Source organism: Botrytis fragariae, assembly GCF_013461495.1.
Source record: "Botrytis fragariae strain BVB16 chromosome Unknown tig00000795, whole genome shotgun sequence".
Lineage (NCBI taxonomy): Eukaryota > Fungi > Ascomycota > Leotiomycetes > Helotiales > Sclerotiniaceae > Botrytis > Botrytis fragariae.
In genome coordinates this window covers 503,856-519,491 of record NW_023501011.1, presented here as the reverse complement: position 1 = coordinate 519,491, position 15,636 = coordinate 503,856, and the positions used below count along the sequence as shown (strand labels likewise).

Genomic DNA, 15,636 nt, shown 5'->3' with positions numbered 1-15,636 from the left:
TTAATATGGCTCCTGCATCGAGTGTATTGGCGTAGGAGATGCTGTCAAAGCCGATGAAGAGGCTCCATTAATGACCCAGAATCCGGTGCTTGGTATTTCTTGAGAACTGGAATCATATACTGAATTGAGATCCTTGAATTGGGGGACATATTTCGCATCTTTGCTCAAAATACTCACTGATATTGCGATGGTCCAGTCATAGGTTCCACTCTTGTTTATATTCACATTATCGGGAAGATTACAGGAAAATCGATCAGCAAGAAGAAGAACAAAGTGCAGAAGCGAAACATTGAGCTTAGAAGTGGGAAGTTATAACAGCAGTGGATCTTCATACCTGTGAGCAGCTGGCTGAACTGCGTTGTGTCATAATCCCAGGCCGTAACCCACGGATTGATAGAGTTTGGAATTGATGACCCTCTGGAACTTGGTACCAAGTAACCTGAAGAGTTATACCCTTGGTATAGGTTTTGGAAAGGTCCGCAGTGTTACCATCCGGCACTATCCATACGGTGGAAGAGATGTATGTTTGGGCATAGATTGGAAGAGTGTAGAGAACAGAGATGCCGAAAATAATGCTGAGGATGGAGCGTCGTATTGCAGTTCGTTTACCGAGTAGGGATAGATAACTTGATCTCAATTATACTTATCCGTCGTCGTCGAACAATCGTAACAAATAGTGATCACAAATTTGTATACGACGGATTGAAGCATGAGTAACGTGCCACTTGAGTATTCATTTGGTAACTTTTTTAAATTCCCAAATTATCCACCATAATCAGAGTCTTTTCAAATCTTGGGAAAGAATGTCTCACTGGAGAGATTATTGTTGCTCATGCTTCTCTATACTGGTCATTGTCCTAGTACCAACATGTTGGGAAAATTTCGAAGCTCAACATGTATGGTCAGTGAATACGGTCATTCATTATTGCTTACTTGGCCCATGATTGTCAATTAGATAGCGAATGAATGTAAAACAGTTCGCAAAGCGTTCAACAATCGACCAATCAATGACTTTCATTTGATCCTGGGGAAGTTATTTTTTGAGGGCGCTTACAGAATGGAATCCCACCCCTGAAATTAAAAAATACAAACCTTTCGCCCCCAAAGTCACTGTCTACCATTTAAAGCATTTCTTGCTCCTGAATATTGGCGACTGAACCCTTTGAGGTAGCCTTGTCCAATCAATTTTATCCTCATTTAACCTGTACTCTCTTCTCCATATTTTTGTGAAGATGGGCGCTTTTCATTTTCCACACGTTCTTTAAATTTTACTCTTTAATAACGTTGTGTTCCTTCAATTCCATTCAAAATTAAAATAACTCTTTGCGGAAGTGTAGTTCCACTAACAGTTATGGCCTTCAGATGGAAGGTATCGACCTTCGTTGTTGCGATTTTTCTTCTCCTTCTTATCTACCAAAGGCCCGCGCTTAAACGCTACCAAGAATCATATGATCGGTCTCAACTGATTGTCCAGTCGGCTTCGAATGAGAAAGGAAACAAGTTTCGATGGTCCGAGGTCCCGCATAGCTTTCCTGTTACCGATTTCATACCTCTTCCAAAGAACCCGACCACAACCATACCGAGAATCCAACATCGCTTTGAGAAAGAAACTCAAGCCGAGAAATCAATCCGGCAAGCTAGGCTTGAGGCCGTCAAAAGTAATTTTACACATGCGTGGAGCGGCTATACTAGCCATGCATGGTTGAAAGATGAGGTGATGCCTCTATCCGGTGGATCAATGGATCCCTTCGGGGGGTGGGCCGCGAGCTTGGTCGACACTCTCGGTCAGTACAGAGCATTCAGACTTTTATGTCATTCTACTAAGTCTTTCTCTAGATACCCTTTGGATCATGGGCATGCATTCGGAATTCAAAGTAGCCGTCGAAGCTATCCAAGAGATTGATTTCAGTACTTGCGCTCTTGAGCAAATTAACGTCTTTGAAACTACTATTCGGTACTTGGGCGGTTTTCTCTCCGCTTATGAGTTAAGTGATGGAAAGTATCCAGTTTTACTTCAGAAGGCGACGGAGATGGGAGAGATGCTGTACAAATCCTTCGATACACCCAATCATTTACCCATTCTTCGATGGTACTACCATGTTGCTGCCACTGGTGCCGCGCAGGAAGCCGAAGACAATGTTCTAGAATCTGAGATTGGTTCATTGACTCTAGAATTTACACGACTTAGCCAAATTACAGGTGATCCCCGATACTATGATGCTGTGCAGCGCATCGTGGATATATTTGACAACCAGCAACCTATATCTAAATTACCAGGAATGTGGCCGGTGGTTGTAAACGCGAAACACAAGAACTTCGTGGAATATGGAGGCTTCACTATTGGTGGCATGGCTGATTCGTTGTATGAGTATTTGCCAAAGGTAAGCTTTGGTCATCTTCGAGAAGATTTCGACTATTATATGCTAATTTTCGAAAGCAACATCTACTACTTGGTGGAGCTACTCAGCAATACAGGAGGATGTATGAATTTGCATTGATTGCAATGAAACGCAATATATTCTTCCGCCCGATGACGAAGAATGGTGAGGATGTTCGCTTGCCCGGTAACGTAGATAGTGACGGAAAGACATTGGTCACGGAACTCAAAACGGATGGAGAAGCGCAACATCTGGGCTGCTTTGCAGGAGGAATGGTTGCTATTGGTGCAAAGATATTCGAAAATGATCAGGATCTAGAATTGGCAAGAAAGCTTACCGATGGGTGTCTCTGGGCTTATGAGAATATGCCACTTGGGATCATGCCTGAAAAGATGCATACAGTTCCATGCGAGAACGACAGCTACTGTCCCTGGGACGAGCAGAAGTGGCTCGAAAGTATAGATAAAGACACTGAAGGCAACGAAACTGTGCATGAAAAGATACAACAGCACCGACTGGTAGCTGGAGTCACGAAGTTCGATGATGGACGTTATATTCTTAGGTAAGGCTTCTCATATTCCCATGGTAATGACGTGTCTAACTCTGAACAGGCCCGAGGCAATAGAGTCCGTCTTTATACTTTATCGCATCACTGGCGATCCTAAGTTGCGAGAACAAGCCTGGACAATGTTCAACAATATTATCAAACATACAATCACCGACATTGCGCATGCTGCTCTCGACGACTGTACCGTCTCAGAGAATCCTCCCAAAGCGGACAGAATGGAATCGTTCTGGATGGCTGAAACGCTCAAATACTTCTATCTTATCTTTGCTGATCCAGATTTGATTAGCTTAGATGAGTATGTTCTTAACACTGAGGCACATCCCTTAAAGAGGCCAAAATAGTGTTTGGACCGAGTTAAATTTTTCAATATTAAACATGTTGCGATTTTTTGCGTCATAGTTTATTCAGAATTTCGCATTGTCTATCTATCAATCTTCTTTGCACTGCCTTGATTGCTATCCTAATAATTGCATAATCACCCGCTGCACTCGGTTCCAGCCTCTCCTTGCATAATATGACTATGTAATTTAGACTCAATGCTATAAATGAAGTTCAAACTTCAAAACACTAAAAATTTTGCTTTTATAGGCTTTGGCTTTGTCCCCGTCTGAAATCAGAAATCCGACATCTCTCTCCATTGGCTAAAATATATCAAAGACAAATTGGCAATAACGAGGTCTTTCACCTCTATATATGTACCAATTGCTAGGAACTCCTTCATGAAGAACTCGCGCAAGATATACTGCTTAGGAGTTGCATCATCCATTGAATCTAGTAGCCGATGAATTTCTTGTTTCATCTCCATCTCGTAGATGACTCGTCCCTTGTTGTGCGGGTACGGATATGTGAATACTCCCTCCATTGTTTCGGCCCAGCAATGGGCAAACAACTCATAATTAAGATACTTGTCCTTAAGATCTCTGTAATTTTCTTCGTTATCATAATATGGTCGGCGAAGAAACCGACCATAGTGTTCGTAACGAAATAAGAACCCAAGTTCCATGTCGTATCTCGAAGGCTTACATACGCGTGTCACTACTCTGTATATATAGTCTTTCGGTTTATATATTCTCAGCATTGGTGCGTACTTGATGAGTTTTGAATGTAGCTTTTTAACCTTGAGAGCATCAAGATGATCGATATGAGGGGTAACGCCAGCATTACATAAACTGATTGGTCGCGGAAATACGTCTTTGAACATTACATACATGCGGGGGCATGTGAATGCAATGGAAACGTCTGAGACAATGAGAAATCGCATGATCTTCAATAGAATCTCTGCAGGCAACCTCTCCAGCTTCGAGTCTATTGGTATTTCGTTAGCTAGTGACCATGAATCATGCCAATCCACTCACCCGATTGTTTTGTAGCTCGGGATCTAAACGAAGAATGGAGTACATTCTTGATCTTTCCAAATTTCGAGCTAAAATACTTTTCGCTCGATATTTGGGCGCCCATAATATAATTCAACCAGATGATGGAGCTGTGATATTAAAAATTTGTTATCTTCGAGTCGATGTGAAATCGTCGAAAAATAATCAGGATGATGTTGGCAAGGAAAATGAAGGGGAAAAATAGAGTCTGGAGGTGATCTTTATAAGCAGATAGATGTTTTGTACGGCTGAATCGTATCCATGATTCCCGGGTCAATCGTGAAAAGGCATGTCCGGCAACTTACCACCGTATACGCAGCTTATCCATTTGATGCCATATCATTCTGTACCTCATGAGGTGACTACTGTACCACTTCGAGAGCCATAGCGAGTACTTCTCCTAAAACATACCTTGAAATACAGAATAAGACAATCACAGTGGTGGAAATTAGAGAGATACCATCTTGATAAGCAATTGGATCAATGAGACCAAGATGCTTTAGCGGCATGTTTTGTGAGTGGTGTGGCATTTGGTTGAATTTGGACTATCTAGGAAGGAAATATTCGCATCAAAACGGATACATCAACGAGACCTTGTCCCTAAATTCTAAGGGACTTTTTGTAGCAAATTATACCTAACACTCAAGACCAGAGAATTCGACTTCACTTCAACCTCACACTAAAACGTTTCTCCATTTTCAATAGACGAAAAATAACCCAATCTAGCGGATGAATATCTATAGATCTCCTAGCGTGATGAGTGTAGCTACATTTGAACCTCCATTTGTTATTACATTGAACACAACCCTGATATTTTCACAACTGATCATAACCACACTCGACATATAAGACTGCCTTCTAAAAAGATCCTGGAACCTTTGGATTGGCAATATTCTCCCCCCGTCTTCAAGCCAATCGACCAACATGTACTCGGAAGAATCTCCAAGTATATCTTCTTTTGTGCCACTTTGAACCTTTTCCTTGGCTGTTCTCAGCCATATACTGTGTTTCTCTATCATCGCTCTGATACCCTCAATTTCTCATGATCTTTAAGCCCTGAGAGTTGACATAGCTCATCTACAAGTAAAGCTCTACTCGAGAAATATCCGTTTGCATAGCAAAGACGTCCCAAAATAGTGAGTTCAATTCTGCCTACACTGAACATAATTCCAGCGATTATCAGGTATGCGCATGCAACTTCAACGCGCTTATCGCATGATCCATTGGTTTGATCTTTCGGAAAATTGAACGGCCATTGATGTAGAAATCGATGGCAGTTTACGGCTACGTTGAGAAATAGAATTCTCTCTGGTTGTTGTTAAACGATCCATCGCATATGATCAGCGACTAGGAAAGTTTATGCCAGTATTGCAACATTCATAGCTTACAGGTTGATATGAATTAAATTTACTTTGGTGGCAGTACCGACGTGGTGATTTTCATTGAGAAGAAAAGAAGAAAGAAGGAAAGAAGGTATGGCAATACAGCTAAATATTATTCTCTTCTTCTGCGGTGACCTTTTGTTATATTCCATGATTCTATCTCTATAAACTAATTCTTTATTTCAAAGAATCATAGATTGTTCTTGGCCTCTGGGCAAGCCTGTAGGTCCTTTCAATTAAAGTCTCTATGTTGAATTTTTAGGACAAAGAGTAGGAAAATTCGAGTTTTCAGTTGTTTAGTACATATTGTGATAGAATTCCACTGCAGATCGCATTTTAGAAGTGCATATTTGGAATGGTTCCTAAAGAGGCATTTTTGAGGATATAGTTTCCGAAGGAAAAAGGAGGACGGAATTCCCGGGGTTCTTGTTGAAGAGTGTATTCCTAAATTCGATACAGATTTTTGAAAGAAATTTGTCGTCTTCAGTTGATTGGTTGACACAGAACTTCAAATAGATTCGTTTGAATTCACGTTGCAACTCCAATTGACGATCAATTTCTCGTCCTAATCTATGAACAAGCTCTCAACACGCTTAAGGCGTCATGCAGGCTGAAGATTTAAGAGATCTTATTAGCCGAGATACCCTCTAGCTTTATGTCTCAACAAAAATTATGGGTATGTCACTTAGAAAAAAACTTAAATGTTATAGAATTTTCTTCCATGATTATATCATTAGGGCTCATTTCTATCTCTAAGATATATCTCCCCGCATTTCTCATGCCGTTAGTTCTGCATCTCATTTTGCATATCAGGATAAATACAGAAAAATCCATCATATTTTTAAATCAAGAGTTCCATATGTTTATAGGAACATTTGATGATGCCTACAGCGAAATAGAGCAAGATTTGTGTCTCTGAAATTTGAGTAACAAGAATGAAAGAGAAACCCAACATCTATAACGGTCCTCATATCAAATAAAACAAGTTTGACTTACTAAAAAGGCTTGCAATGGATCTTATAGACAACCCCGATGTCATCTGAGGGTGTAATCCCAAATGAAAGTTAACCGAGAAGCAAATACCCCAGGAGATTAGTGGTTCTCGACTAACAGATATACATTAATTTCCACGTTCATTGAATGTTTCGTTTGTATTTGTAGAATGGATTCTCAAATCGCTATAAACCAAAGCTTACGGGAAACTAAATATAGCTCGTGATCAAAAGTAAAATCTACTATGTTCAAAAGATTACTGATTCGGGATTGATTTGGAAGGGTCGTTTAAAAACATCAAACAGATTCAAAGGAAGCATCTCAGCACGGAATAAAGCAGAATAAAGTAGTAGATATCATAATAAGACTATTTGAGGTTTCGGTACAATACTAAGCTAAATTTAAGATTGTGCTTGCTGTCCATTCATATAACCTCCCCTGTTATATGGGTCGTAGCCTAACTAGGATGCAATTAATCTGCATGATACAAAGCGCGCTACGCTCGCAGTCCTTTTTGCTGTTCCCGCAACTGCTTTTTTCTCGCTTCAATAACTGATGAGCATTGTCCATACTCCTCATTGGCTACATTAATAGCTATTCTGACGATGTATATGAATATATTTTCTGGTTCTCTGTTCTTGTACACAGTCACAATTCTACCCATCTCATCAATCCATGCTTTTCCACCCATGTTAAGTGGCGAAGGATAGTGTGGAGGCTCATCGTCTCCACGGAACTGTAGCCATCCTCTCTGAATGTGAACGTAGGCGCACCATGCCAAAAGCAACTGCCTCAAAGCGTGGCCAGAAGGATCGGCTTCCTCGCCATAAATTTCACGGAGCAGAAACTTGCCAACGTAGTATCCCGGTATGGCGCTGTACATTAAGAGATCAGATGATCCGAGAGCTGGATCTCGAAAGTAGAAGTATTTTGTGGTATCGCCACTTCCCATCCATTCACCAAGTAGATCGTGAAGTCGAGCGGATGGTCGAAATAGTGGATGCTGGACGTCTTCCTTTGAGCTCTTATCCCATAGAAGTGTTTCCAGAAGAAGGGCATCTGAGTGTGGGTACTGACGCTTGCACTCATCATATACTTGATGACAAGTCAGACCAAATACTACTCCAAATGTTGGACCAAGATGCCCCACAATGTTTGCAATGAGCTCGGTAGGAAAAACGTCAACTATAGACTTCTTCTCATGGGTTGAAACCTGCTGCGTAAATTTGTTGATGGCTAGAGATAAGTTAGCATAGCTTAATAGAATCTAGAACAACCTGATTGAGAAAAGAATTACCAGAGATTTGGGAACTGGGCTCGACATAATCTTCAAGTGGAGATTCAGCGGACTTGGGAAGCGCCATTAGTGTCAAATAATGATCCTTTTTTCCTGATGGCATTATGAGAAGTTTCAAGAATTTAAGCTTGAAAGTGACAATAAATTCGAGTCTTTGGTTGATTCAGATTGTGAATTCGAAAAGTTATTAAGTGGTGTGAATGAGGATATTTCGGAGAATCGTGAATTTCCTTCTGTGGAGGTGTGTTCGCATGCACTTTATAAGAAAATGGGCACTGTAATACAACTAGCCTCTTTTCGTGAGTAGACATTACAACCGTATGAATCATACCGGTAATCTAGCCGTAACATTTTAGAAAGCCGTACTTCACTGGCATTCAACGACGTAAGAATTATTGATTAGCAACCTCACTCTACAAGCCAATAACATGGAGGGGTCTACAGAAGCCAGCTTTCAAGGCGAACTTCTAAAGCATGGCTGGATATTGATGGAGAGTTCACACGCCAAAGCTGCCCAATGGATGAGAGATCATACACAATTTACGGGATTCTAACAATCACGGAAAGGGTAGAGAGGAGAACTTACAGGATCTTCCCTAATATGGACGAAATTGAAGTTGTTCAAGTCCGGTATTGTAGGGTATAAAACATGAATTGATAGTTTGCCTAAAGCTTTCCACATAGAATATAATTAAGTTCCGATGTATGGTAACTCTTTTTTATCTTGACAAGCTTTTCCCAGCCCAACTTGTTTGGTTATTCCAATAAATTAAGTTTTCGTCAAATATTACAATTTCAAATACTAAAATGTTAAATACTGATTCCTGTTGAGGATTACTTCGAGAAAAGTTGTTTGAAAAGACAAGATTCACAAAGTATTCAATAATCCGGACTACAATCCAAGGATGAAAATTATTGAATTCCCAAATCAATCAAAACATTCAAATCATTTGAGATATTGAACTTGATCAAAAAATTAGAACATTTTCAAATTTCTAATTACTTTTAGATATTCAAATCTTTGTATTGTTGGACTATAGTTCAGACTGTTAGTTGCCTTGGACTAGAATAGCCTATCCCAATTATGTCATTTAAAGTCACTTCCATGATGAAACAGGTTGCACTTGGCTAAATAATTGACCACGTAGATATTGAGGCAAGATTAAAAGTCATATCACTACAATTCTTCATTTTATAGGTCAATTATTTGCGTGGTTGAAGAAACTTGGTCTGCATTCGCATGCGCAAAGCTTTTCTAATTAGCGACTATACGGTTGAACCATCGTATGCCCAATCCCTGTTAACTCCCCGGATTCAACAATTTCTTTCTGTAGAGTGGCACAAGTTAAGATAGTCCCGGATCAAAACCCAATCATCTCCCTCCATTCAGAATAATTCAACATCATCTCTTTGCCCCAGCAGTGCCTCGCTTGTCGGTCTAACTCACATAATATGCTTTTGAGACTTGGGACAGCGTAGTGACTTGTCTTTGCTCGGCCTATGAAAAAATCTGCTTTCACATCGCAAAGCGCGGAAACTTTGATAAAAAGTCCAACTGAGAGAGCATGGCAAAGAGATCTGGCAGCCTCTTCTTGATTCTTGATTCGAATTATCGTTTGACCCCTAGTTTCGATTGGCCAGGGAAGATAACCGCGATCCCGAGATAACCAATAACATTCCTTGAGTTTTGATTGGCCTGGGCAGCAGTAATTATGCCTCCCAGAACAATATAGATATCCTCCAAGACCGCTCCAGTCCTCTATACAAGACCAAAGTGGGCATGGTCGGCACTTGGGCATGTGATCATGGTCCATATCAAACTGTGGCAGATCGTTGTTCGTACAAGGGCATATCAACTGCCTGAGATCCACACGTTTAATGTCATTGCAGAAGAGAAGGTAAAAGTGACGGCAAGTCAACGCCAATGGTACTATGTTCTGGTTTCCATGGAAGTCTAAGTTGTTTGCGATTCGAAGGAGTATCTCCTGTGGCAATCTTGTGATGCGGGAGTTGTTTATGGGAGTTTCAAGCTCTGAAAAATAATTTAGTATGCTACGTGAGAAATCGAAGAGTTTTGGTACTTACGAGTCTTAGGCTTGGCTTTGCCTTGCACGTTAAGCTTTGTACTTAATGTTATTTTCTCTTGATTCAGTATGCTCTTGAAAGCCCATTTTTCACTGAGAGTCATACAAGGTAGAGCATCAGCTTCTTCATCATGACTTACCAGATTGTGTGGTAATGCCTTTATAACTTTCTTATTGAATTTCTCGAATTTAATCATATTTGATGGTGACATGTGACTGATACAGGTGAAAAATTGATGGTAAAGTGAGCTTAAATCGCAGGATTGTGAAGTGGTCTTTGATGGTATCTGCTTGGTGTGTAGACTTTGAATATCAGCAGGATTAAATTGATGTCCAGTGGTAGGATGTTGAACTTTTATATTCTTCCAGAATCATGAAGCAAAGGGAAAGGGAGATTTTAAGAGAAATAGTGCATTTGATACTGCTGTACTACTGTAGCATGGTTTATCATCACATTGGCCGTAGAATAAAGTATATGGGGCAAAACATGAGGAGCTAGTGTCAAATGCACCATAAAGAGGCTATGCATCAGCCGTACCTCCGAATTACTGACAAGTGTCTACTTAGCGATTATAATCGTTGTAAAGTGGCTCAACACCTTATTTGATACCAGCTCAGGTTTAAAGATCTTGAGATTAAAATGGAATTTATACGGGACCCCTAGGTAATCATTCACTTAGACTATGTAACTACTCAATGACATTGCGCCGTCGCTCATATACACTCTGGGTTTATCAATAACTAGTGTTCACTAGTATGATGTGATACTGAAATATGGAATTTAAAGATTGGAAAATCGACGAGTGTTTCCACGGTCGCGGCTTATATTTGAGATTGAGTAGAAAGACACACGATTAATAACTAAACGGTCTTCTTCTCTTCATTACTCACATGTAAACTATTTCACAAAGGTATTTATACAACACAAACACATTATACAAACAATTATATAGTTTCAGAGGATCAGGGTTACCTGGGGTTGTAGCGTCTATATAGGCACCAGGCCGCCGTCGGGGTACTGACCTAGGTGGCCTACATCGTACATGTTTTTCAACATCTTAATTTTGTGATCACGTGGTGCCAAGGCAGAAAAATAAGTCTTGACATCTGTGAAATACCAGAAGTGTCATTAGAAGAGAACAGAAGTAACTCCCTGCTAAAGTGTCCGCTCAACTTATTATCTAGGGTCTGATGTTCTTGAAATCCTCCTTATAATATACTTCAAACCCAGAACTTCTCAGATATCTCAGCAGAATAAGTAGCTTCACATTCAAGCGTGAAATCTACTTGCTTGGATTTAAGCTTTTTTTCTTCAAGGGACTTCAAGTACCAGCTCCTGTCAATTCTTATCAAATATAAAGCCTACTGTTTCGCATAAACTTCTCTGGGACCAGTAGACTTAGGACTGTAATTATATTTGCAATGCCTAGAACTGGACTTAGACTTTTGGTAGTATCAGTGCCTGAATCATTTCCAACGACCCTGGTGCCTAAATGTTGGAAAGGTAATAAAGAAGATATAAAAAGAAGAGAGATTCTCTATTGAACTGTCTACTAAACTCTTTCAAACCAACAACATCAACACTACTTTCCTTAGTATCAAGAAATACCTCTACTATTATTCTTTCTCAAATATCACCACTCACATTCGCATATATTGATAACCACTGAAAATCAATTTTTTTCACCATAGTATCATAAACTATGATTACAGTCAAGAAAATCAGGGTCAATTTAGATGACAACATCAAGCTAGAAACTGATTATCAAGATCTCATTGAGAAAGATTGTAAACGCGGGCATCGACTTCTATCTCAGAGAGAAAAGGAGAAACTAAACACTGTTATTGATATTTGCAAGACGATAAAGAGAGGTAGCGATCGAGAATTAGACCAATGCTTACCTCAGCGAAGCAACCTGGAGAATTGGAGTGACAAGTATGGGACACGATCGAAAAAAGCATCGGATATTATGAGAGACTATAAGGAACTTTCTGGAAATAAAATTCTTCAAGAGCGAGATAAGGAAGAACAAAAGGAACAAAAGAAAATCGAGAAAGCGAAAAAGAGAAGATGATAGACGACTTCTTGATCGGCGTTAGCGTTTGTCTTATTTACTGTTTTATGCGATTAGATTAAGAATCTCAGTTATTTGGCGGTCGTATTTGATTTTTCCGTTGTCTCTTGAATTCAAATTGTTTATTTTGGTTTTCTTATAGAAATTATCACGGCGCTAACTATATGATCTATAGTTGCTTTTATGCCTCAGATATAGACTATTAATATATCCTATTTCCTATAAACAGAGCCTTACTTTTTTATAGCTTTTCTATTTTTATAATATAATATAAGTCTTTATTTGTATCTTAATTATATGAACGTTAATCATATAGTGAACAGTTTCAATTCATTAGCTACTGTATTACAAGCCATAAGCGAAAGCAAAAGAGACTAGCTCTTTCAGTAGGTCTATATATATCACGGTGCAAGAGATAGGTACTTGATAAGATGTATGATATTCTACAAGGAGTGAAGAAGGAGGCGGAGAGGCGCCGACTATATGGAGGGCGGATGCCTAAGGCATCCACATAACTACGTATTGAACCCGTGACAATATAAGACCTACTACTTCCTATACATAGCTAGCTCTTTAAACAGAATACAATATAGACATTTAGGACCTACATTCGTAGGTACTATGTCTTCTATATCCTTCTCAAACCAATATTAATAATTTATATTATTTATAACGTAATTTATATATAAGTAGATTATATTTATTGGAAATCACATATATAGTACGTGTATAGTATGTATACATTACTATAAAACTCTTCTTCCGGACTTTCTGGATATATAGATTAGATATATATATTCAATAAATTATTTATTATATATAATTTACGGTAAAAACCCCGAATATTATTATTCCATGTATTGATACCTCAAATATTAGATTTATAACTAAAGTAACCTCAACTAGTATTTTGTAATGCTTATCAATCTTTTAATCTAATATAAAACCTTTTAGGGATTAATTAAATAAAAGAAAAAAAATATAGTTATTGATTAGAGCTTAAAGAATTTAGTAAAATAATTTATTTTGAATTATCTCAAAAACTGGAATTAAATTTCAATTTAATAATTTTCCAGCTAGTTTTGTTACAATAATCAAGTTTTAGCGTTAACCCTCCTATTACTAAGATATTATTATATTAGATTTTAATTCTTATTTTAAAGATAATTCCGAAAAATTTATATAATTATATTCCTTGAATTCTAATTAATAATTTTATCTCTTCTTTTTTCATTTCATTAATTCCTAAAAGATTGTATACTAGATTCGAAATTTGCTAGCCTATAAATTTAGCGATAGTATAACGAAATAATAATATTTTGTCTTATTATATACTAGTTGAGGTATTAATACATGGAATAATAACATTCGGGGTTTTTACCGTATAATTTATTATTTACATTTAATAGATTATAAGTATTATATTATAAAAAGCTTCCTTTTTTACTTTCTTTATAATATATTTTGATATAAAAATTCATATTATTCAAATATAATAAATTCAATTTCAATTAAATTGAAATATAAATCTCTTGTTGTTTTCAAAAGTAATAATTAAATAAACTTTTATGAATATATTATATTTCTAATACTAAAAGCTAATATACTAAGAATATATATAGAGAAAGAAGAGATACTAGTAGATCTTCACTTAGAGATTATAGATTAAAAGAATAAAAAAAAAATTGCTATCAATATTATCAATTCCTATCTAATCTTGATATATTACTCTCAATTAGTATCTTTATTTATAATAAACAATCTTTTAGGTATTTAGATAAAACTATTAATATTTAATAATACTATAAATTCTCAATATATTCAAAATCTTTAAAGATTATTTATTTATAAATAATTCAATCTAAAAATAGATATTATTATTACAGCGAGTAATAATATATCACGTGATAATTATTATATAATAGAGTCTTTAGAGCTTAGAATTCAAGAAGTTAGAAGCTTTAAAATCTAGGATCCAAAAGGATTCCAAATAGAATAGAATCTTAGGTTCTATAGAGAATAAAGATTTATATAAAGAATAGGATTTTATTATAATATAAAAGCTTTATACTTAAAAACAATTATTAGTTTTATTACTATAATTATAAGAATTATAATTAATTATAATTTTATTGAATTCCTATTTGAAATTTAATTTAAATTATCTTAAGAGATTTCTAAATATTTCTATATAATTCTAGAAATAATTCTTATAACACTTTGAGCATTATTTTTATTTTAAATATTAATTCAATAAAATCATTATTAAATATAATATTCAGAAATATTGCTACAAATCAGTTTATATTAATAATAGATATTAACGATATCAAAATAATTAATACTCTAAAAGAGATTATTATTATTGAAACTCTTAAGATTATTTTATTAAACAAATATCAAGATAATTAATAGAAACTCGATATTTTTTTCTTATAATTAGAAATCTACTTTCAGTTTAATAAAAACAAGTTTATAGTTATAAAATCCAAAAGTATATAAACTACATTTTATTTATAAGAAAAAGCAAGTAAGTAGATTTAATTATATTTATAAGATTATTTCAAATATAACAATAAAAGTTATATATAATTCACTTGAATTATTTTTAACAATTTTAAAGAATTCAAAATAGAGATTCATAAAATCTTTAAGAATTCTAATAAACTAAAAATAACAAAAAATAAGATCTTCAACTTTAAGTAAATAAAATTAATATTTTATTATATTATAAAATTCTGAAGATATATAAAAACAATCAAATAGAATAATATTATTATTATAAATTATTATTATAAAGAACTTAAATTAGAAATCAGATTGGAATTAGAAAGATTTATTGAGAATATAAACCTAAACAATCTAATTCAGAACTCTATTAAAGCAAATAATTATCTTTATAAATATTAATAAAGTTAAAGATTATATAAATCTTAAGGAAATCAAAAGCAAAAATAATATCATAAAAATAAGAATAAATTATATTATAATCTATAGAAATATAAGGATCTCATAAAATTAAATACTATATACCATATATTCAGAAATAATAATTAGAAAAAGAAATAAAGAAAAGAAAATAATTTATATTTTGAATATAGAAAAATAGGGTATTAGATAATAAAATATCGAAATAAAAAAACAGAAAATAAAAAGAACAACTTTAAGAATAAATTTAATAAGAGCTAATTTAATATTATTTTTATACTATAATTATATATTATAAATATAACAAAACTAATTATATTGTTATTAATTTATAAAAATAAGCTTAAAGAAAAAAAGGAAATTGAATATTTTTTATAGATAAATAAAGATTTATAGTTAGGAGAATTATAATTAATTTAAAAGATTAGTTAATAGAATCATTATATCTGGAAATTTGAGGATATAAATAAAGGAATTATTAATAAAGATTTTAGTATAATAAATACTGAGAAAGGAGAAGTATATAAAATGAAATATATTAATTAATATTAAATCCTA

At 35.5% G+C, this 15,636-nt stretch overlaps 7 protein-coding genes across 7 annotated transcripts; 2 read left to right on the top strand and 5 right to left on the bottom strand.

Moving 5' to 3' along the window:
• Positions 1–625, bottom strand: Bfra_007065 (uncharacterized protein; the record flags this gene model as incomplete). The annotated part of the gene is made up of 2 exons (XM_037337439.1): positions 1–210; positions 335–625. Coding segments are annotated over 2 exons (501 nt in total), but the record flags the coding sequence as incomplete, so codon positions are not given.
• A 726-nt stretch (positions 626–1,351) lies between these two features.
• Bfra_007064 (putative class i alpha-mannosidase protein) lies at positions 1,352–3,287 on the top strand (the record flags this gene model as incomplete). Its single annotated transcript, XM_037337438.1, has 4 exons — positions 1,352–1,784; positions 1,837–2,381; positions 2,438–2,940; positions 2,990–3,287. 4 exons carry the CDS (start codon positions 1,352–1,354, stop codon positions 3,285–3,287), a joined length of 1,779 nt encoding a protein of 592 aa, XP_037186818.1.
• A 272-nt stretch (positions 3,288–3,559) lies between these two features.
• On the bottom strand, positions 3,560–4,404 carry Bfra_007063 (uncharacterized protein; the record flags this gene model as incomplete). Its single annotated transcript, XM_037337437.1, has 2 exons — positions 3,560–4,251; positions 4,302–4,404. 2 exons carry the CDS (start codon positions 4,402–4,404, stop codon positions 3,560–3,562), a joined length of 795 nt encoding a protein of 264 aa, XP_037186817.1.
• A 652-nt stretch (positions 4,405–5,056) lies between these two features.
• On the bottom strand, positions 5,057–5,625 carry Bfra_007062 (uncharacterized protein; the record flags this gene model as incomplete). The annotated part of the gene is made up of 3 exons (XM_037337436.1): positions 5,057–5,321; positions 5,401–5,408; positions 5,476–5,625. Coding segments are annotated over 3 exons (423 nt in total), but the record flags the coding sequence as incomplete, so codon positions are not given.
• Positions 5,626–7,190: 1,565 nt separating this feature from the next.
• Bfra_007061 (uncharacterized protein) lies at positions 7,191–8,094 on the bottom strand (the record flags this gene model as incomplete). Its single annotated transcript, XM_037337435.1, has 2 exons — positions 7,191–7,930; positions 7,992–8,094. The coding sequence occupies 2 exons, from the start codon at positions 8,092–8,094 to the stop codon at positions 7,191–7,193; spliced, it is 843 nt and encodes a 280-aa protein (XP_037186815.1).
• A 1,258-nt stretch (positions 8,095–9,352) lies between these two features.
• On the bottom strand, positions 9,353–10,272 carry Bfra_007060 (uncharacterized protein; the record flags this gene model as incomplete). Its single annotated transcript, XM_037337434.1, has 2 exons — positions 9,353–10,023; positions 10,077–10,272. 2 exons carry the CDS (start codon positions 10,270–10,272, stop codon positions 9,353–9,355), a joined length of 867 nt encoding a protein of 288 aa, XP_037186814.1.
• A 1,506-nt stretch (positions 10,273–11,778) lies between these two features.
• On the top strand, positions 11,779–12,150 carry Bfra_007059 (uncharacterized protein; the record flags this gene model as incomplete). Its single annotated transcript, XM_037337433.1, has 1 exon — positions 11,779–12,150. One exon carries the CDS (start codon positions 11,779–11,781, stop codon positions 12,148–12,150), a length of 372 nt encoding a protein of 123 aa, XP_037186813.1.
• Positions 12,151–15,636: the final 3,486 nt, after the last annotated feature.